Source organism: Ursus arctos, unplaced genomic scaffold (genome assembly GCF_023065955.2).
Source record: "Ursus arctos isolate Adak ecotype North America unplaced genomic scaffold, UrsArc2.0 scaffold_8, whole genome shotgun sequence".
NCBI classification, from domain to species: domain Eukaryota; kingdom Metazoa; phylum Chordata; class Mammalia; order Carnivora; family Ursidae; genus Ursus; species Ursus arctos.
In genome coordinates, this window is record NW_026623100.1 from 27457990 (window position 1) to 27485913 (window position 27924).

General features: G+C 36.4%; 1 protein-coding gene and 1 long non-coding RNA gene across 5 annotated transcripts in view; one reads left to right on the plus strand and one right to left on the minus strand.

Annotated features, from left to right (window-relative positions):
• The window catches only part of REL (REL proto-oncogene, NF-kB subunit), a 37482-nt gene extending 10097 nt beyond the window's left edge, over positions 1 to 27385 (plus strand). For 2 of the 3 annotated variants that reach the window (XM_026485328.4, XM_026485309.4), the window contains 7 exons: positions 4704 to 4795; positions 15347 to 15487; positions 16624 to 16728; positions 17287 to 17499; positions 18061 to 18129; positions 18255 to 18326; positions 19714 to 27385. In XM_026485328.4, coding sequence (XP_026341113.1) covers positions 4704 to 4795; positions 15347 to 15487; positions 16624 to 16728; positions 17287 to 17499; positions 18061 to 18129; positions 18255 to 18326; positions 19714 to 20504 — 1483 coding nt within the window. In that variant the 3' untranslated portion in view covers positions 20505 to 27385. The remainder of the gene's footprint in view (positions 1 to 4703; positions 4796 to 15346; positions 15488 to 16623; positions 16729 to 17286; positions 17500 to 18060; positions 18130 to 18254; positions 18327 to 19713) is intronic. The other variant, XM_026485319.4, reaches the window with a different exon arrangement.
• Positions 4579 to 10943, minus strand: LOC130543115 (uncharacterized). 2 transcript variants are annotated; one of them, XR_008958168.1, is made up of 3 exons: positions 10504 to 10943; positions 10009 to 10134; positions 4579 to 9876 (listed from the first exon to the last, which is right to left on the minus strand). It is a non-coding gene; the product is annotated as an uncharacterized LOC130543115 (long non-coding RNA). The 2 variants fall into 2 exon arrangements; XR_008958167.1 differs by having other exon boundaries at positions 4579 to 10134.
• Positions 27386 to 27924: the final 539 nt, after the last annotated feature.

Genomic DNA, 27924 nt, shown 5'->3' on the forward strand with positions numbered 1-27924 from the left:
TTCCTGTACACGTACATCTGTTATTTCTTAGCAGGATAAAGTAATTTCTCATTCTACCTCTATTTACTGTAGTAAATACCACTTGTATTGGAACTACCCTTCTATTCTTTATGAGTAGACACAGCCCGTGATGGTAGCAGGAATACTTATTTATTGCTACTTAAGGTAAACATAAACTTATTTTACGCTGTGATTTTCTTAGTGTGAACAATCTCTGAAAGGTTTTCTTTCATATATTTTTACTTTGTCTTTTCATTACTAGTTAAAAATTACCAGATACGAGAAAATCAACTGGAAAACTAGAATTATTATTTAGAAAAGGACAGGTTAGGGGCGCCTGGGTGGCACAGCGGTTAAGCGTCTGCCTTCGGCTCAGGGCGTGATCCCGGTGTTCCGGGATCGAGCCCCACATCAGGCTCCTCCACTATGAGCCTGCTTCTTCCTCTCCCACTCCCCCTGCTTGTGTTCCCTCTCTCACTGGCTGTCTCTATCTCTGTCGAATAAATAAAATCTTTAAAAAAAAAAAGAAAAGGACAGGTTATAAAAGTAACATACAATGGTAGTTCTAAGATATAAGAAAAATGATGTAACACTTTGGTGTTGGTGAGGCTGCCAGAAGATGGGTCCATTCATCATGTTGGTGATAGTATAAATTAATAAAATCCTTCTGGTAGGCACTTTAACAACTACATAGGAAAAGCCTGAAAAATATGACTATCTCTTGAACCAGCAATTCTACTTCTAGAAATTTATCCTCAGGAAACAATTAAGCCTGTTCAGACATTTAGCTATAGTGATGTTCATTACAGCCCAGTTTGTAATGGCAAAAAGTTAGAAGCAATCAAAATAATAAACAAGGAGCGATCAGTTAGATAAACTGGTACATCCATGAGTGTACTCCTATGTAGCCTTAAAAATAACATTGCATATCTCTTTGTATAAAAAGATACTCACACTATGTTAGATAAATAGGTTTTAAAACAGAATGTGTGATAAAAAAAATCTTTAAAAAAAATATGTGTACATGTACTTGGTAGTATATACACTAAGGTATTAATAGTAGTTGTCTCTTGGTGGGTAAGACTGGGGTTTTATGTTTTTCTTTTAGCTTGTGTTTATTCTGTGATTCATTTTTTATAATGAACATGTATTGCCTTTGGAAAAAACTGAACCTAATTACAACAAGGAAAATGTTAGTAGCCTCCTTATATATTAATAGTAACTATCTAGAAAATATACTATCAAAATATTCCTCTTACAATAACAACACAAAACAAAAAATACCTAGTAATACACATATGGCAAGAAATATTTCCTATTTATATTATTTGACCTCCCAACACCATTTTACACAGTGGACCACTCCTTTCTTGGAACCTTCTTATTTCTTGATTTCTGTGAGAACAGACTCTTGTGTTTTATTTCCTACTTTCCTGGCTCTTCCTTCTCAGTCTTAGTTACAGACGGTTAAATTCTTAGTTATGTCCAATAATGCCCTCTATGGCTCTCCTGCTTCTCCGCTCAGTCCAGGATCCTGTTAAGGATCACACACTGTATTTACTTGTCATGTTTATTTGGTTGTCATGATTATTAAAGTCTCTAATTTAGAATAGTTTCTCAGCCTTTTTTGGTCTTTCATGACATTAACATTTTTGATGAGTCTAGGCTACTTGTTTTGAAGATTGTTGTTCAATGTGGATTAGTCTGAATGGATGCTTATTTATATTCATGTTACTATGAGTAACGTGAATAATATTTTCATGTTAACATGAAACATTTTGGATGAGAAATCTACAGAGATGGTGCTATGTTGTTCTCAAAATATGCCTTCAGGATACGTGGGATGTTAGTGTTTTCCATTGATGATATTAATTGGCATTCTATTGTAAAGAAAAACTTTACCTTTTTCCCCTTCCCCATTAAAAAAAAACCACTGTAGACCCATGGGTTCTCTAATATTCAGTGTACTGTAGTCCATTACTGGCATTGTTATTTTGATGTTCAGATTGACCCAGATTTGACCAATGCAAGCAGCCCCTTCAGCCTGCTTCCTGTGTCCTTTTGATATGTTTCCATCGTTCTTCGAGCACTTCTTTACTTTCTGATATAGCAAAGTGTTCGGGACTTACTTGTACTTTTCTTGCCCCAGCTCTGAAATCAGTTTTTTCTAAGGAGCCCTGGTTCCTTTCAGTGGAGAATTGTATTTAGTTTCATTGTCTTTTTGACATATTCTCTTAAATATATCAAAAGCACCTCAAATAGAATATGCCCCAAACCCTGACTTTACCATGGTCATACTTCTTTCTTCCCAATGGGTCTTCCAATGTGCCTTATCTCAGTGGTGGCTATAAAAGCCCCCAGATACGGGTATCATCCTTGACACCCCTCACACAGCCACACACATTGAATTCATTAACAGGTACCTCCTAAATAGTTCTTGAATCATGCACTTCTCCCAGTGATCTCCATCATCACCACACTACCTGTCGTCAAAATGTAGGCTGCCAGAATAGCCTCCTGACTGGTCTTCTTGCTTTGACTATTTTTGTACTTCTTCCCCCCAAATCTGTCCTTTCCTCTACTTTAGCCAACGTGTTCTTTTTTAAAAATTAATTTATTCGGAGTGATCTTTTCAAATACAAATCTGATTGTCACATTCCCATTTAAAACATTTTAATGGCTTTATGTGGCTGTTGGAATAAGGACAGTATTCCTTATTAGCCTACAAGGTCTGTACGGTCTGCTTGTATTTGTAGCCTTCTACCCTGTGCTCCCCTTGAACTCTATACTCCTGTCCCAGAGGCCTTCCTTTAGTTTCCTGTGCTCACAAGACTCTTCTGTAGGGGCCTTTGCTTGTTCTGTTCCTTCTGCCCGAAGTCTCTTTACTCTCCTCTTCCCCTAGTTCATTTCTGTTTGTGTTAAGTACCACTTTGTACAGTAAGCCTCTCTGTCCTTCCTGAATTGATCAACTCTCTCCCATCATAGGCTCCCATGACTTAGTGTATATCTCCTTAATAAAACTTGTCATGGTTTCAGTTTAGCATTTTTTGCATGTGATTATTTAATATTGATCTATCTTCTTCACTAGACTAGAGGTCAGCAAAGAGCTGACCAGTATCTCTGTAAAGAGCCAGATAGTTAAATATTTTCGGCTTTGCAGGCTGTATGGTCTCTGTTGCATCTGCTCAATTCTGTTGTAGCGTGAAAGTGCGCCTAGCCAGTATGTAAACAAATCAGCTTGTCTGTGTTCCAAAAAATCTTTATTTAGAAAAACAGGTGGTGGGCCCCATATGGTCCATGGGCCATAGTTTGCACACCCCTGCACTAGACTAAGCTCCACGAGGGGAGGGATTGTAATGCCCATTACTTTAGAGTTTTCGGTACAGAGTAGGAATCCCAAAATTTGTTGAATGACTGAATCAGTGAATGAATGAATAATTGATTCAAATAATCTTCATGATCCTTGGTTTCTTCATGTCAGAATTTCAAAAATCCCTACTACTTCTCATATTCTGTGAATAGCAGTCAAGTACGATTTTTCAGATGAAGCAAAATTAAATAGTGTACAAATATATTAAAATAAATAATTCTTTAAAATCTTTTGTCAAAGAAAAAGTGAGAACCAAGCTATGAATCTTTCAAAGAAGTGGAATACTTTTGAGGAAGAGGATTATGGGTTTCAGGGTTTTGAGAAAGGATTATGAATTCAAGATTTATTTTTTAATTATTGGAGGCAGAGGAAAGAAATGCCAGAGATACTTTAGGTGCTGACAAGATCACAGGTGCGGTGAAGGTGCGGGGCATAAACATAAGGCGCCATGAGCATGGGGAGGAGCAGACGAGGCAGGCGGCCTCCTGTTGCCGAGTGCCATGTGAAGTCTGAACAAATAGTAATGTTGTTATAACCAAGTTTTGCTTCCTTATTCACACCCACCCAACTTTAATGATGTCATGGTTTTTCCATGTGGGAACAAGTATGACTGGTGGTGGTAGGGGAGTTCCCCCCACCATCATCTGTGCTACAGATATGCAAATTAGTAATATTTGTAGCTATTGAGAAGTTTTCCATAAATGACATTTTGAAACTTTTGTTAAATATTATCGCTCATATTAAACATCTTTCTAACTTAAAAGAAAACATTTCAGTGCTTTCTTATGAATGATTATTATACTTCATGTAATATGCATAAAACATATTCTTTGCTACTAGTAGTGAATCAGGTCTCAAAAATCAAATGTCAGTGGAATGGATCAGGTGTAAGAGGACTAGCAGGCACTGTAGTAAATTGGAGAGCCTTGCGTAAATGGGGCTGCAGGTGTTCCACTCCAACAAGGTATTCCTGTGCTAGGCTACTGTGGCCAGACCTTTAGAATGTTCAAGAGGAGAGAAATCCAGATGTTTATATGCAATTACTGGATTGTTAAACGTTAGTAGTGTGTGCACATTTTTTTTTTTTAAATACAGGCGACAATTTTATGGGCTCAGCAAAAAATACCTGTGGGCATCCTTTTACAACTTTTTTGTTTGGGAGGTCAGTTTTAGCTTTTTCATATTACTTTCCTGTTAATCTTCATCTGTTTTGGTGTATTTGACATAGGCACAGGATGTACCCTTGATTTTTGCAGTATTTTTTGGTAAAACCTCATTTACATGTCCTTGTGTTTAACTGTAATACAGTTTGAAAGTTCTGTTTTCCTTCTAGCTTTCAAAATTTGGGCATTCGTTGTGTAAAGAAAAAAGAAGTAAAAGAAGCTATTATTTCAAGAATAAGGGCAGGAATCAACCCTTTCAATGGTAAGTATGTTTGATAGAATTATTTCTATTATTTGGATATTGCCCTATTTGTGCAAGTGAATTCTGCTTCTATCTTGAACCTGTGCTTTAAAAGCTGTCTTAAGTTTTGTGTTCACTTTCCTGCTTGCTGACGGATACCTGTATCTGAGGAATGAAGAAGATTTAAAATCTTTCATAGCATTGGGGAAAAAATTCTCTGACAGACAAGGCTTCCTGGTATCCAAGGAGAGTGCCATTGTTTTCTATAAGAAAACCTTCTCACAAATGTTCTGATTTCTTTTTGAATGTGGCCTTCCAATTGCCACTCCAGCAGACAGTATACATTACCTTTTCTGAATGTTGAACTGGCACTGTGGTTATTTAAATCAAGGGCATACTCAGCAGTGGAATTTAGATTAATCCCAGTGTGGAAGAAGACGTATAGAAATAGTAGAAGCTATACAAAATATTTTCATAGTGTGTTTGTGTATGAGGCTAGGTGTTTACTGGTTAGCGGGTTTTGTCGGGGATAGTGTGATCAGGTGTCGCGCCTGGCAGTTGTAAGCACTCTGTGTTGTTCCAGTAGATGAGTGGCTACGCCAAGCTAAGTGCTGGTGTCGCGTGCTAGGGTAGTCTCCACTGTAAAGTCTTCTGCAGCTCCTTCAATAGGCATAATTCAGGAACTGAATGACTCTAAATATTCTCCAAGAGCAGATTTCTCCATCGTATTTAAGACACCCTCATACCGTTGGTTTGTGTTTTTCCTGGGTGTATAAAGATAATTTAAGGGATATGAAGATAATTTAAGGAATATGTTCATAACCAAGTGCTGTGTTTTTATGAACCGTAAGGTCTGCATCTCTTCTCCCTAGGGTTTTGTTTTTCATACTATTTAGTATAATGCTCTAAACAAAAGTCCCCTTCTTCCCATTCAGTCTTCCCCATCAGAGCAGATGACTGTTAAGTTTGGTGTGTATTTTTCTAGAACTTCTTTTATACATACACAGCTCCCTAGTTGAGGAACTTATCCTCTCATAGCTTCTACAGTGGAGACTGCTGTAGTGCGGGATGCCAGCATTTAGCCTGGTGTAGTCATTCATCTGTTCAAACAGTACAGAGTGCTTACAGTTGCCATCCCCCGCAAAATCCACTAAACAGTAAATATCCAGCTGTATACACAACTGTGTGCATGTATTTTTATATAAATAGAACCATGCCATACTGCTACTGCTTTTTTTTTTTTCACTTAGGAATAGATCTTAAATCTTGCCATGTTAGTACTTACAATTCTATTTTACTTTTAACAGAGTACTCTATTGTTTGGATAGACCACAATTTATTTACCTAGGCATCTGTTAGTGAACACTTAGGTTATTTTCAGTTTTATTTAAAACACTCCATTGAACACATATACATGGAGTTCTTGTGTGATTATTTCCTTAGGATAAATTTTCTCTTTTTCTTTTTTTAAGTTTTGTTTTGTTTTTAATTTACGTCCTCTCTACGCCCAACATGGGGCTTGAACTCATGACCCCGAGATCAGGAGTTACTTGCTCTTCTGACTGAGCCAGCCAGGCACCCCTAGGATAAATTTTCAAAAGTGGAAAATTTCTGGGTCAAGAGTCTGCTCATTTTCAATGCTAAAGTGAAAGCCCAAACTTACTAAGAGTCTGTCGAGGTCTAGATGCAGTATAAACAGGGATCATGTAGTATAAAACAAGAAGATCATAAATAACAGCTACCATTTATTAAGTATTTTTCATATGTCAAGGAGCAAATGTTAAGTGCTTTATGTATGCTATGTATTTAGTCATTACAACAACACTGCTTTATAGAAGAGAATCGCAAAGTTTGGTTGTATAATTTTCCCAAGTTTTGTAGCAAGTACAAGTGGCAGAACAAGAGTTCAGGTGTAGGTCTCCTGATTCCAGTGGAAAAGGCATTAAGAAAGGAAGATGCAGGAGTCAAGAGGCAGATGGGCCCTCTAGAAGTGTTTTAGGTTTTTGGTTTTTTACCAATCCAGAACCAGGCATGATGTTAATAATATTCATATAGCACTTTGAATAGTTCTTAGTAAAAAATAAGTGCTGTACATATTTTATTTTATTTAATCTTTTTAAAATTTTTTTAAGTTTATTAATTTAATCTCTACTCCCAATATATGGGGCTCAGACTCACAATCCCGAGATCAAGAGTTGCATGCTCTTCCGACTGAGCCAGCCAGGTGCCTCTTAAACTTCATTTAATTCTTACAGCAACCTATGAGTTAGGGACTATTGTTATCTCCATTTTGAAAATAAGGAAATGAAGGCGTAGAAAAGTTAAGTAATTTTCTCAAGGTCATAGAACTGGTAAGTGGTGGTGCTGGGATTTGAACACAGGTAGCCTAGCTACCAGGCTCATGATCTTCTGTCTACTCAGCTGCCTAGGTGGATTTAGATTTGGGGAAGGGAGCAATCCTGTCAGTTGAGCCTTCACAGTATTTGTTTTTTGGTTGTTGTTTAGTTTTTTGTAATATCCATTTCTTCCCCGTAGCCCTTTTGCTCTCTCTAGCTGAAGGCTCTATCTCACAATACAAGTTGTGGAATCCACCCCACCCCCACCCTGTTAGAGTAATCTTCTTAGAACAGTGCTTTTAGCATATTATTCTGTTTAAGAAATTGGAATGGCTCCTTTGAAAGTTTAAAAACTAAATGGCCCTAAATTGAAAGTCTTCCACATATAACTCCAGCATATCTTTCCTGCCTTCTCTTCCACTGGTCCTCTTCATAACCCCTCACTATTCCAGCAAAACTCTCTTGTTCACCCTACCCTGACCCTGTCTCAGTCCATCTTCTCCATTTCCCGTCGGAATGTAAGCTTACATCATTTATAGCCTGTAGCAGGACCGTTGTTGTTAGCCCCTAAACTTGTGGTCCTGCCTCTGTTCTTCATCATCTTCTGAGCACTTCATACACTGCATACAAAATATCATTCTAAAACCAGTAGGAATCACTTCAGAACTCTGCTTATCCTTCAGTGGCTCTGAATACTTTTCAGCAGTGGTTCTCAATTTGAATGTGCATTAAGAATCCCTTCTTACTTGCTAAAAAGGTTCCAGGTCACATTCTGACTAATTCATTAGGTTTGGCAAGGGATCTGGGACTGTGTTGGTTTTTTGTTTTTTTGTTTTGTTTTGTTTTAAGATTTATTTATTTGAGAGAGAGAGAGAAAGAGTACACACACAAGCAGGGGTGAGGGGGGCAGAGGGAGAGGGAGAAGCAGACTCCCCGCTGAGCAGGGAACCCAACTCTGGACTCGATCCCCAGACCATGACCTGAGCCAAAGGCAAATGCTTAACTGACTGAGTCACCCAGGCACCCCTGGGACTGTGTTTTAAGAAACCTGTAACTCCATGTTTCTTATTTGAATGTGACTCACAGAAGAAACCGATCTTATTTCTCCACGCAATACATATATAGGCATACATACATACATAGATAAAAACAGTATTCTTACTACATGCAGTATTCTCTATTCCATCCCTTTGCATTCCATTTCTTTTCCTTTTTTTTTTTTTTTAAGAAAATGCTTATCCAGCCCACCAAATTAGTTTTATGACTGCCCAGTGGATCCCAGATTCTTACTACATGGAATATGTCCTCTATGCTATTCCATTCTTCCATTCCTTTCCATTCCATATCTTTCTCTCTCTCTCTCTTTTTTTTTAAGAAAATGCTTATCCACATGCACCTCTATGTTTATAGCAGCATTATTTGTAATAGCCAAGATATGGAGGAAGCCCAAGTGTCCATCAACTGATGAATGGATAAGGAAGATGTATGTATATTCAATGAAATATTACTCAGCCATAAAAAAGAATGAAATCTTGCCATTTGCAATGACATGGATAGAGCTAGAGAGTATTATTAAGTGAAATAAGTCAGAGAAAGACCAATAATACCATATGATTTTACTCAAATGTGGAATTTAGGAAACAAAACAAATGAGCATAGGGGAAAAAAGGAGAGAGACAAACTAAGAAACAAATTCTTAACTCTAGAGAACAAACTGTTGGTGACCAGAGGGGAGGTGGGTGGAGGAGGGTGAAATAGGTGATGGGGATTAAGGAGTGCACTTGTGATGAGCACTGGGTGATGTATGGAATTGTTGAATCACTATATGGTACACTTGAAACTAATAATAGCACTGTATGTTCACTGACTGGAATTAAAATTTAAAAAGAAAAGAAAAGAAAATGCTTATCCATCCACCAAATTAATTTTATGACCAGTGTGGGTCCCAAACTACAATTTGAAAATCTCTGCCCTAGATGATTCTGATGCAAGTGATCCATGGGCCACACTTCGAGCAACTCTGATCTACTTGCTAGATTCAACTTCTCAGTCGTGGCACTCAAAGCCCTTCATAATCCAATCTTTGCTTTCCATTCCATCTTCACCTCTAGCTTGCATCCTCTGCCTTGACTTCCCGTCCCTCCTTCCCCTAATACTGAGTGTACACTATATGTGCTTTGTTTTTGCAATCTGAACCATTTTGCCATGTTAGAAGAGCCACATTCTTTCTTACTACTCAGTCTTTATATTTACAACTCTCTTACATGAAATATTCTGATCTACCTGATGAAGCCTTCAAGTTTAAGGTCACCTCTTTGAAGCTTTCTGTGACCTTTCCAGACAGAAGTATCCTGTTTTCCCAAAATATTGTACATATTTCTAATATGATTTGCTGTAATTTTGTTTGCATGTTTCTCCTTCACTGAGTCCTGAGGCTCTGAAGGACTGTCTTCTATGTATCTCTAACACATAGCCTAGTATCTGCTACATGGTAGAGGCTTAATTAAAATTTGTTGAAAGGGTAAATGAACAAATGAATGAGTGAACATGTCTTGTTTGTACTTGTCTACCAAAAATATTCAAGTTGTTTTCCTTACCTGAAATGCCCTGAAAGCCTTTTCAGCTCTCGAGCCCAAGGTGATATCTTCCTAATATATACCATTCACTCAACAATTGGTCATGAAAAGCTTTGTGGCATCTGTTGCATCATTTAATGCTTCAGTAGTTGTCTTCTGAGATGAATTTCATGCTCGTCGTGGACTGGATCTATGATGGAATGGGTTATATTTCACTTCCATGCCTAAACAGTATATTTATATTAAATATCTTCATGACTAAGTCCCTTGAGGTAAAAGTCTCCTACTTCTATGCAGTAGGTTACACATCTTAACTACTTACGTGCATTCATTCCTTCATCACTTTTTTACCTCATTCAGTCTTTATAGTTCTAGCTTGTTCTAGGTGCTTCAGATAAGGTAGTGAATAAAACAGACGGAAATTCCTGCCTTCAAGGAGCTTATGTTTCTGTAGAGAAAGACCTCAGAAATTAACAAATTTACTAGATAAGTGTATTATGTAATTTATTAGACAATGAAAAGTTAGGGAGAACAGGTTATAAATATAAATAAATGGTTAGAGTAGACCTCATTCTCTATTCTGATGTAGTTTTCATAATAGAAATAATGATTATTATATGTTACTGTTTTCCTAGAATATTGAAACAAAACCTAAAATGTACATTTCTAATACTAAGGAAAACAAAATCTAATCCCTCTGAAAAAAACACAAAACACTAAAAACTAATTTAAGCAACCTGAACTCAGAGGTAGAATTAGCCTTTCTTTAGTTGTTTATTTTATTTTTGGGATCGGAAGTTCAAATTCTACCACTTACCTAGAAATTTGTCAGAGCTGAAGTGATCCTTTCTCATAGTTGCATCACTTCACATGGGAAAATTCTGCTGTACTGCCAGAGACCGGCTGACTTTGTTTTTGTGAAACATATTCATGATGTATAGAAACAAAGGAGCTTCTCAGTTCTCCTGGGTCTAAAAAAAACAAAACAAACAATGGAATTGGAAATGTATAGCAGAATAGGATCTACAAATTCTGGTCCATAGACTGGTGCTAGAGATCAAATATCATGTGAAAATACAAAAACGATTAAAAACTATTCTTACTTTGCGTAGAATTAGTTTGTATACTCCATCAACTAGTATGTTGTCAGGCCATTCCTTATCTTTCTTGCTATTAGTTCTTTAAAACAGGAACTATCTCTTGCAAATAGGGATAGATAGCAATCAAGTAGTTTTAAATTTGAGGCTTCATGCAAAAATATTGTTCAAATTGTTTAAGATGTGCTAAAATCTAAATTGGGCGAGGAATTTAATGAAGGGCTTCAATATCAAGTTTTAATAGTGTCCACTTAGCTGCAATTAAAGAATAGCAGTTAGACTTCGTAGAGGACTCATACCACAAAAGCTGAAAAAAATTTCATTTATCATTTTCTATCTACGTATTTAATGACATAAAAGGAATTCTAATATTCAGTAATTAAAATCTATATAGTTTTGACAATAAAGAATTTGCAATTCAGTTTTATTAGGTATTTTACTATTTTTCCATATACAAGGACATTGAGTTGTTACAAAAACTGTTTTACAGTTGAGTTTGGGGGAATTATTTTATATTGGTAGCCTGAAAAAGAACACAGTTGATTTTATTTTGTTTTTTTTTTTAAGTTTTTTAAGAACACAGATTAAAAAGACAAGTGATCAGGGTGCCTGGGTGGCTGAGTCGGTTAAGTGTCTGCCTTCAGCTCAGGTCATGATCCCAGGGTCCCGGGATGGAGCCCTGCATCCATCCAGCTCTCTGCTCAACGGGGAGCCTGCTTCTCCCTCTCCCTTTGCCCCTCCCCACTCCTCATGCACGCGTGCACTCTCTCTTTCTCTCTTTCTTGCTCTGTCAAATAAATAAAATCTTTAAAAAATAAAATTATTAGTCTATATAAAATGTATTTTTATCCTGTTGTTTACTTGTGTTTCAGTAATATTTAACTGTATTAAAATTTTGGAAATGTCACATCTCTAGACCTAATAGATGTTGTAATTGACTTTAAAAATTTGAATTCCTACTTGCAAGAGAAACAGATCATGGTGATATATTTTTGATAAAAATGAAATTTTCGTACATACTGCTCATAGGACTAAGGAGTAATATTTATTTCTAAAGATAGATTAACAATTGTTACCTTGTTTACATTTGATCAAATATAAAGGGAAATTTTAAACTAATTTAAGAGGAATTTAAGAGAAGTTGATTGTTCGCATACTTCAGATTTTGCAGATTTTTAAAACTGAGTAGAATTTGTCACATTGCAGAATAAAATACTGCATTTTGTGTTATAGAATGATATGTATATATTAAAAAGCCTACAGCAAGCATTATCCTAAATGAAGGAAACATCAGAAGCATTCACTTTGAAATAGGAATGAGGAAAGGATGTGTACTCTTTCTACTTCTCTTCATCGTTGTCGTGGAGATTGTAGCCAGTGCAGTGAGACCTAATTGAAAATGCAGAAATAAAACTGTAATTATTGGAAGCTATTATTTATGGTGAAAAGTCAAAAGGACATACAAATAGATAATTAAAATAATAACTTTAAAAGGGTGAATGGATGTAAAATTAATAGGCAAACGTCAGTTGCATTTCTATATATCAGCAACAAATAATCAAAGAAAATATTGCCAGAAAATATAAAGTACAGGGCGACAAATCTAAGAAATGGTGATCAAGATTTCTTTAGGGAAAATTATAAAATTTCATTATGAGATGATAGAGAACACCTAAAGTGAAGGAGATACATGTCATGTTCACTAATATCAGTATTATAAAGATGGCATTTTTCCCCAAATTGATATACAGACTCAGTGCAAGTCCAAACTCTTGAGATTTTTCATTAAATATGATAAAATTATTCTGAACAGGAGAAGGAGCATACTTTATAGAAAAGAAACAGCTGAGAAACTAACTTTATCAGATATTAGGGTTTATTATGAAGAAGTATTAATTAAGGCTGTCGTATTGGAGTAACAATAGACAGATTGGCCAGTGAAGTATTATTGTGAGCCCAGAAAGACACTTAAGAAAATACAAGACTTAAGTTGGATTTTTCTACCTCTTGTTATATACAAAAATCAGCTGAAAATGAAATAAAGATTTAAATGTAAATCAACATTTCAGAGACTCTTGGTAGAAAATATTGGTAAACAGATTTTAGTCCTTGGCATATAGATAGACAAGATACAAAATAAAGTTTTATAAAAACAGTTGCTAAATTTGATGATATTCTTAATTTCAGTTTATTGTATTTTTCAGTTGCAGAATTTGTTTGGTTCCTTTCCTAATAGTTTCAAGTTCTCTACTAAACTCAATATTGTCTTTTAACTGCTTGAATATATATTGTAAGTCAAGTGTCTGCAGACTTCATTATTTGAATCCTTTGTGGTCTTTTTCTTTTTTCGGGGGTGGGCAAAAGGAGAGGAAGAGAGAGAATCTTAAGCAGGCTTCATGCCCAGTACCAGAGCATGATGCGAGGCTCAGTCTGACAACCCTGAGATCATGACCTGACCTGAAATCAAGAGTCAGTCACTTAACAACTGATCTACCCAGGCATCCCTGGTCTCTTTCTATAGACTGTTGTTTTTCTTTTCTTAAAAAAACAAACAAACAAACAAACAAACAAAAAACCCCTCTATTTTGTCTCATTTGCCCAGTTATTTAAAATAGAATACCAGTCATTGTTTATGCAAAATTATAAAGATTTTAGGCCTAGGATATTGTTATCTGTCTTCAGGAGATTTTCTTGTATTGGTGGCTAGTCAGTACCAACCTCAAATCAGCAAATGATTTAGATTGTTTGAAGCCAGACTTTATCTCTGTGAGATCTGCTGTCTTTCCAATTCATTCTTAAATCCTAAGGTATAGCTCCTTCAGGGCCCCAACCAGAGTATTTGGCATTTATCAGGTCTTCCATCCTTGGTAGAACCTGAACTCCTTTATGTTTCCTCTATAGGCTATTGAGAATTTATCTCAACTTCTCATTTTCTTAGCCACCTCTTAGAAAATGGGCAGGCTCTATCTGGAAAAAAAGAGGCCTCTTATGCCGAACTTAACCTCTCTGGGCTTTTGTGATATTGTGATTTATAATAAATATATATTTGGTCTTCACCCCCATTCCTGGCAAAGAGCTCCTAAAACCCTTGCTAAGTGATAACAGCAAAAAAATTGAAAGGAGTGTCTTCTGTTATTTGTAATAAGCCCCTTTCAGCCACACCTGTTATGTCATATTATGTTATGATATGAACACTCGCATCACAAGTGTATATTTTGACCTTCTAGTTGTACAGATAAGTTCTTGTAGACGCCTTCAAATGCTTGGCTTAAGAATACTAATGGGAATATTTTTTTGTTGTTGTTGAAGATTTTATTTACTTATTTGACAGAGAGAGAGAGAAAGAGAGCACAAACAGGGGGAGTGGCAGGTAGAGGGAGAAGCAGGCTCCCCGCCGAGCAGGGAGCCCAATGTGGGACCAGATCCCAGGACTCCAGGATCTGACCTGAGCTGAAGGCAGATGCTTAACCAACTGAACCACCCAGACGCCCCTAACGGGAATATTTTAAATGTTGTGATAGCTACTGAGACTGTGAGCATAGTTTAAATAAAAAGTCAAAATCAAAATGTATTGTCATTTTATTAGTTACGCCTGTAAGACTTAAGAATTTGAGTTTTAACTTTCAAATTTAGTATTTCAAATTTTAATACTTTCTGAAAAATAAAAATTTTCACGTAATTGTGCTTTTAAAAAAATATGACCATGTTATGATTTATTCCTACAGCTTATATTATTTGAAAAGGCAGTTAATATTTTCTTTTGGAACCTGATTTCTTTTCAGGTATTAATTTAAAAACTGTCATTACATTATATTCTGTCATAAAGGTTTTTACATTTTTTCAGAACTGCAAATTTTTCCTGCTATAGTATTTTTTTGTCTTTTAAAGCAAACCTAATTTGCACATAAAACTTTTTATGGAAACTAGCTAGCTACCTTATATCATCTATTGTCTTCTTGGTATTTAATCCCTAAGATATTGTTCTGAATTTTAATAGGTATTTCTGTGTATGTCACTTTTATGCAAAACATATGTAAAATTTTCTCATAGACTTCAGTTTTCAAGAACATAGGTTCAGGATTCAATGACTTCTTAGTATGAACTCCTTCTCTGCCACTTCCTATCTGTGGAACTTTGGAGAAGTAATTTCATCTCTTTAAAATTCGTTCCTCATCTATAAAATAGGGATGATAGTAATTCTTATACAGATCTATATTCTCTCTTATACAGATTTATATTTTCCCTCTTCTCTGTTTTGTATAACCTGCAACCATTTTTGTAAAAATTTGGTTGGTTATTAATATCAATTTGGGGTTCTGCTCTAAATTTCGGATGATTTAGGATAGTTACTTCCTAACCACGCACATAACTTCACGAATACTGTTAGTGACTACATATGATAATGGTAAAAGGCATTTTTGAGATTGTATACTATTCTATTTTGTTAGCATAGACTGGTTCTACTTAGGGTTATTGGATATGTCGGGCAGGGAGGAGGACCTAGCAGGATTTTAGTTCTATGTGACTATTTTACATTCTTAAAAAAAAAAATGTACTATTTAGTCCCTGAACAGCAACTGCTTGATATTGAAGATTGCGACCTCAATGTGGTGAGATTATGCTTTCAAGTTTTCCTCCCTGATGAACATGGTAATTTGACAACGGCTCTACCTCCTGTTGTCTCTAACCCAATTTATGACAACCGTAAGTACTTTATTTTCTTATATTTGTAGCATTAGCTTGTGGGTTTTTTTAGTTTAATTTTTTAAAGTGTTTTGGCAGTTAGAGAGAGTATGTTCATTATAAGAAAAACAAGCATTACTGAAATAACAAGAACAATAATTTTCTCTGATCTCCTCCTCCAAAGATAATCACTATCCCCAGGTACATATTTCACCAGTTTCTTCATACATAAAAACACATCATCACTATCATTCATACAATATACTTTTGGCAACTTACAAAAAAGTCATCACAGATCATTAAAAAAAATTTTTTTTTCTCTTAGCAATATATCTTAAGCCTTTTTCCCTTTCCGGTATCTTATTCTCTCTTCAGTAGCTGCATATTTCCTTATATGGCTATATCACAATTTTATTAAATCATTACCCTATTACAAGACATTTGGTTTGTTTCCCTCTCGATTTTTTTCTCTAACAATTTGTACTTCAGTAAATTTCCTATATGTGTGTATTTTGTGCAAATGTGTTTTTAACATAATTTTACCGAAGTAGATATGTTGGCAAATGCTAGATCAAAGGATATGGATATTTGTAGCTTTAAAAGATTATGAATTGCCCTTGAAGTTTTTGCTTGCACGTGTGTGTATTTGCTCTAATATATGTATCCATTCATGGTATATGACTGCCTGTTTTGCATATAGAAGCTTAGGACATATAGGACATAGGCCTATAAAGGTGGATCAGAGTATCTTCATCATGGAGAACTTTGAATTGCCAGGGAGAATTACTAAAATTATAATCCTAATAATAGGAAGCACGAAATTGCATTGCTGTAGGCTCATAGTCATGATTTAAGAGATTAATCTGGTGACAGTGTATGGATGAATTGAAAGAATCAGAATTTAGGAACAGAGAGATTTAACTAGAGTATCTGTTATTGCTGAGAGATGAAGTCACAAGGCTGTAAACCAGGTTGGGCAGTGTAGTTAGAAAGGAAAAGGACCGGTGTGGATGATTAATGTACTTAGTGTCCTTAATTTATGTATACACTAAAGCTTTTATCTGTCCTGTAAATTGTTTTCCTAGAATTCTCACCATCAAAAAGGAATAGGAATATTACTGAGGCAGAAACCCATTAAAACAATCCTTTATATTTAGGTGCTCCTAATACTGCAGAATTAAGGATTTGTCGTGTAAACAAGAACTGTGGAAGTGTCAGAGGCGGCGATGAAATATTTCTACTGTGTGATAAAGTTCAGAAAGGTATTTATTTGTTTCATTGAATTTAGAATATACAGATCTTCCTTGGCTTACAGTGGGGTTATACCATGATAAATGCACTGTAATTTGAAAATAATCTTAAATTGAAAAGGCAGTTAATACACCTAACCTACCAAACATCATAGTTGAGCTTAGTATGCCTTAAACATGCCTGGAACACTTAAGTTAGCCTGCAGTTGGGCAAAACGATCTAACACAATTTATTTAATAAAATATTGAATATCTCATGTTCTTTATTGAAAACTGTACTGAAAGTGAAAATCCGAACAGTTGTGAGTGTATCAGTTGTTTACCCTCTTGATCATGTAGCTGACGGGGCTTGTTGCCACTGCCCAGCATCTCCGGAGTGTCATACTTCCTATCACTAGGCTGGGAAAAGATCAAAATCTGAATTTTTTACTGAGTGCATATCACTTTCACACCATCATAAAGTCAAAAAATTGTTAAGTTGAACCATCATCAGTTGGGGACCATCTATAGTTTAGATTAATAGATGGATTGTGTTTTCCATTGCTATTCCTTTCCTTTTGTGTTCACTAGATGACATAGAAGTTCGGTTTGTGTTGAACGATTGGGAAGCAAAAGGTATCTTTTCACAAGCCGATGTACACCGCCAAGTAGCCATTGTTTTTAAGACTCCACCATATTGCAGAGCGATAACAGAACCAGTGACAGTAAAAATGCAGTTGCGGAGACCTTCTGACCAGGAAGTTAGTGAATCTATGGATTTTAGATATCTGCCAGATGAAAAAGGTATGACTTCTTGGTGGTTGTGTTTCATATATTTATTAATGTTAGTTCTCCTAATAACATTTCCTTGTAAGATACATTTGGATACAGTTAGGTTTTCATAATTTACATTTTATTTCCTAAAAGTTTTCAGTTGATTTTTTTATCAATTGACCTCTCTGCTCTTTGCATCTCTTTCTTTGGAAAGGAATCTAGAATGATTTAGGAGTATCTGAACTGTTTATCAAAATTTATTATATATTTGAGGTTCTGTTTTTGTCTTTATTGTGCCCTTTTTATAGATGGAAAGCTTGCCACTCAGAGTGGTCTCCATTTTGGTTTGGTCTTTATCTGCCCTTATTGCATTAGTTGACATTGTTGACTTATAGGTGTTATAAAAAAAACAAGATGAGTATTATACCCTTTGCTGCTGACTTGGGACACATTCTGCAACACTTACTAAATCCATATTATATACATTTGTTTAAAGCACCTTATGGGAATAAAACACCTATTTATTTGTTAAAGGAGAAGCAGCATAAATCTATGATGATTCACATGCTTTCCTGGTTTCTTTTTAAACAGATACTTACGGCAATAAAGCAAAGAAACAAAAAACAACTCTACTTTTCCAGAAACTGTGGCAAGATTGTGGTAAGAGTATTTTGGATTGATTTGTATTTAAATAGATTTTGGTTTTTTTGCTGTATTCAGTTTTTCAAATTTTAACTGATGTTCTTTTTTAAATTGCATTTAATAATGGAAAAACTTTATCACAGCAGTTAATTTTCCTGAAAGACCTAGACCTGGTACCCTAGTATCAACTGGAGAAGGAAGATTCATCAAAAAAGGTATTTTATCCCCTATAGAGTATTCCTTATGGTCAAAAGACCAGTGCTTTGCCCAATATATTGGAATTTCATTCTTAAGAATGAAAACTGCTTCTTTGCTATTTTCCATTCCCACAGATTTTTTCTTGCTTTGAATATTAAATGAATTAATCTCTGCTTCTTAAGGTCCTGTTGGAAACTATGATTATGTTTTTGGGATTTATTGTTTGAGAAATTACATTTGTTCATATGGTGGTGATTTTATTTAATTACAGTGTGTCATGGAAGAAATGGTTTAGATCTGGCCAGTTGCCTGTTTAAAAATAAAGCTTTCTTGGAACACAGCCATGCTCATTTGATTCCATATTGTCTATGGCTGCTTTTCTTGCACTATAGTGGCAGAATTGTGTAGTTTCATCAGAGGCTGTATGGCCCACAGAGCGTAAAATATTTGGCCCTTTACAGAAAAAAAAGTTTTGAACCTCTGGTTCAAATCATTGAACCAGGGTTATTTAACCAGAAGTCTTTATTGCCTTTAAATCTATGCTTTTTCTTGGTTTAGTATGTACAGCAGTCATATACTATATAAATAAGTACAGAATCCTTAATTTTTTTCTGACTGGGAATTCTGTAGTACCTTAGAATTATATCTTTTTTCTTTTTTTTTTTCGAGAGGTGGGGAGAGAAATCTAGGGAGAGGGGAGGGGCAGAGGGAGAGAGAGAATCTTTAAGCAGGCTCCATGCCCAGCAGGGAACCCGACTTGGGGCTTGATCTCACAACCCCAAAGTCATGACCTGAACTGCAACCAAGAATCAGACACTTAACCAGCTGGAGCCATCCAGGCACCCCAAGAGTTATATCTTAATATATCTTAGCAAGTTATGTGTATTTTTCAGTCATCCCTAATGAGCATTTCCTCCACCCCTCCATTTTCTCCTAAAAGTAGTGAATATGAAATGATTTGGGTACTTAGATTTCCACTAACTGAAATTCTGATATTTTTTTTAAGTAATCTCTATGCCCAACTTGGGGCTCAAACTCACGACACTGAAATCAAGATTTGTACGCTCTACCAACTGAATCAGCCAGGCCTCTCTGAAATTCTGATTTATTTTTCACTTTATAGGGCCTCAGAAGCTAAATTTTCATATTTAACTGGAATGAAGCTATCTATGCCAAAATAATTTACCAAAATTATTTTATAGGTATTCGTAAAACAGTAAGTGTTAAAGAATTTAGCTTTGGACTCTTATAATAATTTTAGTGCTGTTTTATATTTTTATCTAAAATGTTGTATCAGTTTGCTTGAAAATTTTCTCTATTGGTGTGTTTGTGCAAGTTTAATTTAGAGATAATGCTTTTTATACTTCTATTTCGGTTTGTAAAAGTACATTTTCCTCCCCACAGAATCAAACTTTTCTCATGGTGCAGTTTTGACAGAAATGCCCAGGACTTCAGGTGTTTCAAGTCAAGCAGATTCCTACTATTCCTCGCCTGTGTCCATCTCAAATGCACTGTCACATCATACTTCACCCATACCTTCAATGGTGTCTCAGCCTTCTTCAAGCTGGTCTTCAGGGCCCCACCCCACCTCGCGTGCAGTCAGTACAAATCCACTGAGTGGTTTTTCAACAGGGACACTTTCCTCTAATCCACAAGGTATCTCGCCATATCTGGAAATGCCTCTTGAGAGTGATTTGAATGCCTCTAATGCTTGTATTTATAACAATGCTAATGACATAGGCAGAATGGAAGCACCATCCATGTCACCAGCTGATTTATATGGTATTTCTGATGGCAACATGCTGCCGAATTGCCCTATGAATATGATAACACCTAGTAATGACAGCATGAGGGAGACTGATAATCCGAGACTTGTGAGCATGAATCTCGAAAACCCCTCCTGTAATTCAGTGTTAGACCCAAGAGACTTGAGACAGCTCCATCAGATGTCCTCTCCCAGCATGCCAGCAGGCACCAGTTCCAGTACGGCTGCTTTTGTTCCCCAGCCAGAGGCATTTGACAGATCTGACTTCAACTGTACAGATAACAGTATGATAAATGAGTCAGGACCATCAAACGGTACTAATCCAAACAGTCATGGCTTTGTTCATAGTCAGTATTCTAGTATTGGCACTATGCAGAATGAGCAATTAAGCGACTCATTTGCATTTGAATTTTTTCAGAGTAACTTGTAAAACTTAAATGCTTGTTTGGGTATATTGAATACAAAGTTGGAAAGTATCATAAAAGGAAAATTCTGAAATAGAAATTTAAAAGGATGTTACTGTTTCTTCTTTCTGAAACATGTGACCTGATACTGTGTATGGTGGGAATTCTGTCTTTAGAGTCCTACCCCATTTTCCCAGTAAAGAATGAGGAGGAAATGAGAGCAAGGCTCCAATTCTTCCAAATATACTTTTTTATACTTCTTTTATATTGTATTAATGTATTCTTAGTTAAATGAATTAACTGATATTTGCTTTTAAGCAAATTTAAGGTAAAACCTGTAATGACTGTGTCATTAGAAAAATGATTTCTTATTATTTTTGAGACCCATAGGCCAAGGTGACCCCTAAGGGGTTTTCTGAGGCTGCTTGGAGTTTCTTAGATTTATATGTAAGTCAAAAATCTTTAAAATCTTTAAGAATCTAACTTGGCAGGGGGTGCCTGGGTCGCTCAGTCGGTGAAATGTCTGCCTCTGGCTCAGGTTATGATCCCAAGGACCCGAGGATCCAGCCCCCATTAGACTCCTCTCCCTCTCCCTTCCCCACCCCCGCTCATGTACAGGAGTGCTCTCTCTCTCTCAAATAAATAAATAAAGTCTTTAAAAAAAAATTTAACTTGGACAGAAGAGAGTGGAAGTGAGCTTTCAAGGTAGGGGAAGTTCTCTACATTTTGGACCATTTAAATCCCTACCTTTAAAATTGCTTGTGATTTTAGGTTTACACTCATGTCTTTAAGGTGAAGAAGTTTCCTTAGATCTCTTATCTTTCTTGTGTTTCCTCAGTCACTGTGATCTCATCCAATTTCATGCTCTCTTCGTAAATTTTTTTTTTTTTAAAGATATTTTATTTATTTATTCGACAGAGAGAGACAGCCAGTGAGAGAGGGAACACAGGCAGGGGGAGTGGGAGAGGAAGAAGCAGGCTCATAGCGGAAGAGCCTGATGTGGGGCTCGATCCCGGAATGCCGGGATCACGCCCTGAGCCGAAGGCAGACGCTTAACCGCTGTGCCACCCAGGCGCCCCTCTCTTCGTAAATTTTATCCCTAGCTTAGACCTATCCTCTGACCTCCATACTTGGACCTTAGTCGTGTATGTAAAACTACTTGTTTGACATCTCTACTAAGAAACCTCATTAACGAACAAAAATCCAGCTCAGACTCAACATATCCAAAACTGAGTTCTTGATCTTCCCTCCCAATTTGCTTCTCCTTCAATCTTCCCCAACTTAGTAAATAGCAGTGCTATGCTTCAGTTATTGCTCAGGTCCAAAACCATGGAGTCATCCTTGATTCTTTTCTTTCTCTCCCAAGTCAATCCATCAGCAAATCTGGTAGGCCTTGCCTTCAAAATATATCCAAAGCTCACCACCTCTTTTGACCTCTACTATTAGCTTCCTCTTCTGAGCCACTGTTATATCATCTCTTGCCTAGATTGAAGCTGTAGCCTCGAAAGATGCTCTTACATCCTTGTGCCCCTGTAGTCTCTTCTCCCCAAAGTAGCCAGAATGATTATTTTTAAAACAAGTCAAATTGTATCATTGACCTGCTCAAAACCGTCCTGTAGCTCCCCATTCCCACTCAGTAAAGACCAAAGTTCTTAAAAGTGGCAAGCTTATACTCCGTCTATCTCATGTCTTACTGTTTTCTTCTCATTCAGCTCCAGGCACTCTGCCCTCATAGCCTCTCTTCAAAAACACCAAGTATACGTGTGCCTCAGAAACTCTTTGTACTTGGTGCCCTCTCTGCCTTGACTGTTCTCTCAGATACATGCATAGCTCACTTCTTAACATCCTTCAGATTCATTCAGCTGATACCGATCAAGGCCTTCCTCGAGTCTATACACATCAGCGCTCCATGTCCCCTCTCCTTTATATTGGTCCATAGTGCTTACCAGGATCTGACCTTTGCTAATAAGCATTTTTTTTTTTAATTTTTTTCCCTATACTGAAATGTAAGCTCCACAAGGATAAAAATTTTTGTGTTTTGTTTGTTGAATCTCCAGTTTGTAGAACAGGGTCTGCCTCATATTAAGCACTCAGTAAATATTTATTGAATGTTTAAAGTACTACTAATAGAGTTTTTTGAAAGAAAGAACAGCTTTAATTATTAGATGTTTATAATTTTTATAATTCTGTTTAATGTGACGTTGGATTTATGTCAGAATCATGCACCTTCAGGTTAAGGATTAATAATGGTAGTAATCCAAACTGTTTGAAAGCAAAGTAATCCCAGAGGCAAAATGATGGTATAATTTAGGCAGTAATTTTAGTTGTGATGGAATTGTCATGATGCTAAGTAACTGACTTATTGAAGACTTTATTTTACACCTAGAACCTACCATAAATGTTGAGCATGTTGTAAGCTAGAAACAGTGTGTCATTTCATTTACACAGTGTCCAACCAAACCAGTAAGTTTACTGGAACAATCAAAATGGAAATGTATGAATGTCATGTAAATAAAAATTCTGAGTTGAATGATACTGGGAAATGGGAAGGAGATCAAGATAAGACTTGGGGTTAAGATAGTCTAGGAAGCAGAAGAAAAAGATTAAAGACACAAAGTACCATTAATATTTCTCAGAAATTATGATTTAAAAATGAAACATTAGTTACATAATTTTAAAAACCATAAGCATATAACATACTTTAGAAGAACTTACCAGAGAGAAAGAAAAACTTGGAAGGCGTCATTTCTTTTCTAAGTATGAATGAACCCTGGATATCTCTAGATAGTGGTGAGCTTTTTTAAAAAAAATACAGAATCCTATAATTTTGTATTTATTAGCACTGGCCAGCTTAACCACAGACTGTTAAGAGTAGCTAACTGGATTTTTGTTCATTAAATAAGCAATTGACTTATCTTGCAGGGTTGTTGTTTTGTCCACTCCTCCCCGCCATGTAAGCTGAATTTAGGTATTTAGAGTATTTCTAAGGGATTTTTTTCATTTTTCAGGTGCTACTTACTGATCATAGAATTTATTTTATAATATACAAAGAATTTGGCAAACTGCTTCTCATCTATCTCTAAATGTATTTATGTTTTCACACTTAGTTTCCGAGAAAAAAAGTGCCCCTCTGCCTTTCTGCACTTCTGCTTGTACCCTGGACCCTGCTGTCTCTCCCGTCTTGTTTCTGTATCCTCACATCACTATTTAGTGGTGGTTTTCTTTGTGTAACTGTGGTAAACATCTTCTCTAGCCTTAAAAGAAAGGAAACAAAAATCTTTCCTACTACCTTCACGCTCTTTCCTTCATATCTGGACGCAGGAAATGCTTTCAGCTTCGATTTCCTTAGCTCCCATTCTTTGGCTTATTAATCTTTCACCTCCTACTGTTTTTCTTCTTTCTTTTCTTTTTTTTTTCTTCCTTCCTTCCTTCCTTCCTTCCTTCCTTCTTCTTTTTGAGAGAAAGAGAGGTGGGGGGGCAGTTAGGCAGGTATACTCTCAAGGGTGGGGGGAAGGGCAGAGAGAGGAGAGAGAGAATGTTAAGCAGACTGCGCACCCAGTGCAGAGCCCAACCAGGGGTTCATGTCACAACCCCGAGATCATGACCTGAGCCAAAATCAAAAGTCAGACATTTAACCGACTGAGCCACCCAGGTGCCCTCTCTTACTGTTTTCTTATTATATTCTGGGAAAAGTGACCAGAGACACTCTTCTTGTCAAATCCGCTGTCTTTTGATCAGTCCTTACTCTGCCTGACCTATCTATAACCTTCTTTCCTATTGGCTACTCCCTTCTTGGCTACTCCTCCGAGGTTTCTGTGGTAGATAAGATTCCTCTCTGAGGTTGACTTTTTTTCCAGAATCTCAACCCCAGCCCTCTTTAGGTGCTATTTTTTTCCCTGGGTGACTTCATCAGTGCCCACAGTTTCAGCTTTCTCTCACGCTACCCAAATGCCTTTATAAATTGCCCCCCACCTTTTGCATTCTGTACTTTCATTAGTGGCATTACCATTTACTCTGCCACCCAAGATATTTAATTGGAACCTTGGAATCATGTTTTATTCCTTTTCTCCCTCACTTCCTACTTAGTTATCACGTCTTTTAAATTCTGCCTCATAAAAATGTTTTCATTTATCCCTCCTTCATTCCTAGTGTTTTCTTAGTATAGGTCTTCATTCCTTTCCCCAACAAGAATCTTCTATATGCTGTGGTTAAAAATAATATCATGTTATCCTTAAACCCTATTACATAGCTGGCATTCCTTGAAAAATCTCTCAGGCTGCCAGACCTCCATGCCTTTACCATGTTATCCATTCTGCCTCTGTTCTTCATGCCCTTGCCAATCTACCTACTCCTCAAAACCACTATTCTGATTTCTGTCATCAGAACCTATCATCATAATGGTCTTTTAAATTGGTAACTGGGTTTCTCTAACAGCTGGGTTGTCCATTTTTAACTAATGTTTCAGAAGAAAAACGAGACTGTCCATGTTAAGAGAGACTTGGAATTGGTGATCCAGGCTGCCCAGTAGTACCAAATAATTTGTTATATCATACATTGATATATTAGGGGATTAAAGAAATTGCCACGTAATGTTAAATAGCATGGAGAAATGGAAAGAATAGGGATTTTTAAAAAGATTTTATTTATTTATTTGGCAGAGAGAGAGAGCACAAACTGGGGAAGTGGCAGGCAGGGAGAGGGATAAGAAGGCTTCCTGGTGAGCAGGGAGCCCTGTATGGGGCTCGATCTCAGAACCCTGAGATCATGACCTGAGCCAAAGGCAGATGCTCAACCAACTGAGCCACTCAGGTGCCCAAGAATAGGATTTTTTTTTTTTTTTTTTGTCAGAGCATTTGCGTTTGAATCTTCAGCTCTACCACATACTCATTATGTAATATGTAACAAATCACGCCTTTTGTGGGCCTCTCTTCAGATATAAAATGCAGATAATACCCTGCTTACCTACCTCACAAGATGTGTTGTATTAAATAAAATAATGCATAAGAAACTGTAAATAGTATAGTGCTAATCAAATATTAGTAAATATCTGTGTGTATCCTGTGGCCCTGATTAATCTCTAAGCCCAGGAACTCCTTCTAATACATGGTAGAGTGAGAAAAATCACTATGGATTGGATTCTTTAGTAAGCACCCTGAGATTGGTTTCTCTTTACAGTGGCTGTCTGTTTTGCCCAGACCTGGAGGCCCTTCTTTTGGCCTTACTCTTTTCAGAACCAGTTTCTATTATATAGCAAAGATAAGGTCATTTAATGACTTCAGTTCTGAAGTTCTAGGACCCTTAATTTCTTTGCCAAAGTTGAATATGAATTAGGAGTTACATGACTGTCTTCCTAAAGGGGAACCTCATCATAGCTAATGAAGTTGCCACTGAAAGATTTCTGATCTGTTTAGTTTTCAGGGGTTGAGTGTGAAAGGGCAAAATTAGGATTTTTTTATATCCCATAGAATAAAAAATATCATTCTATTTAACAGTATAAGCTCAGGAGTGGACAACTAATCAGAGATAAATGTATGGTTTGTCTATATCGAGTTTTATGCCTTTGTCTAAGACTCAGTCAAATTAATATTTTAACTAATACATAGTAGTAGAGTTTAAAGCACAAACTTAAAATCGGTGGATAAGACTGAATCTCAAATTAATTATAATTTTTTTCATGCATACAAAAGTAGAGATCAAAAAACCCCCATTGTGTCCCTACTACCATCACTAATAAACAAAACACAAAACTTTCAAGCAATTATTTCTTCTAAAGATTTTCTAAATATTTTTCTATTCTAAACGTCTATGGCTTTAGGAAAAAATACCACCTGCTAGTAATGACCTATTTAACGAGTGTCGAATTTATCATTTATCACTTATCACTTGTTTCCACAACTTCAGTTTACTATTGGGCTTTCAAATATTTAAAGAATTTTAAAATTTTCTAAACACCTATGTGTGAGTAGTAATATACAAAAATTAGTAAATAATGTTGGTGCTTCAATAAATCGCTATCAGCAGAGTAAATAAAGTTTTTTTTTTTTTAAAGATTTTATTTATTTATTTGACAGGGGAGACAGAGAGAGAGGGAACACAAGCATGGAGAGTGAGAGAGGGAGAAACGGGCTTCCTGCCGAGCAGGGAGCCTGATGTGGGGCTTGATCCCAGGACCTCAGGATCATTACCTGAGTGGAAGGCAGACGCTTAATGGCTGAGCCACCCAGGCACGCCCCCGTTTTTTTTTTTTTTTTTTTTTTTGAGAGCGAGAGAGCGTGCATGTGTGCACTTGAGCGTGCATGTGTGCACTTAAGAGAAAGGATCTTAAGCAGGCTCCTCGCCCAGTGGGGAGCCCCATGTAGGGCTTGATCTCAGGACCCTGAGATCATGACCTGAGCCGAAAAGTTTTCGATAAAAGTAAACATCTTACCTATTTTTCTCCTTTATTTTCTAATCAAAATAGCATAGCTTTGCCTAAAATGTAGTAAGAAATAGGTAAGATGGAGTATTTGGAGATCTCTGTATAGAAGTCTCTCAGGAGACTTCATTGAGGTCACGGTTCAGACCAGATGAACCCTTTAGAGATGACTTATATTTTAAAAGAATGTACTGAAAAATACTGCTAACTGATGAATTCAGAACCCTACAGAATGGCACTATCCTGTTTTTTTATTGTGCTAAGTATTCTTATATGCTTCTGGGTAACTGGAACAAATTTACAAGTACTGAAAAGTTTTTTAAAGTTCTCAAATTATTTAATGTTAAATGTGTTGAAAAGATGCAATCATTTGTAAAGTGACAAAATCCTTTTTGTTGTACAGAATATTTTATTACCTTTGTAATATCTTTGTATACAGTGATTTTTTTTTGTGGTAATATAATAAATGGAAAAACTCTAAAATTCTTAAAATTTTGTTGTGATTTGACTTTAAAAATATCAGTGAGATTTTGTTATTTATAGCATCCTCCTTGGGAAAGGTAGCTTGGTTGCTTAGAAACATTAGGCATTTTTATGGAAAGCTATAGCTGAATATACCTGCCTATGTAACTGTCCTTTAAAATGATAATTTTTGTAGAGTACTAAAATGCATTTTTAAAAGATTTTTTCATTTTCTGCCTTCCTGATTTATTTCCTGCCTCTCTCCCTTCCTGTATAATTCAGGACAAATGTCATTGGCTTATTCTGAGCAAGGTACAGGTAGGTACTGCCACAGCGGGGCAAAGGTGGTGGCCCAGTGTGGGACTACAGGGTGAAGCCTGAGGAGAACATTGGAGGGTGGTAGGGAGGGGACTCTCAGGGATCTGGAATAAGGATGCAGCAATAGGAGACTGGTTATTTATGAGGGGGACTGATCTATCAAGTAAATATATTAAGGCTAATGGGAGCCAGATTCCTGTCAGAGAAAGGTATTACAAATTAAAAAAAGGGAGAAAACTAGAATGAGGTTG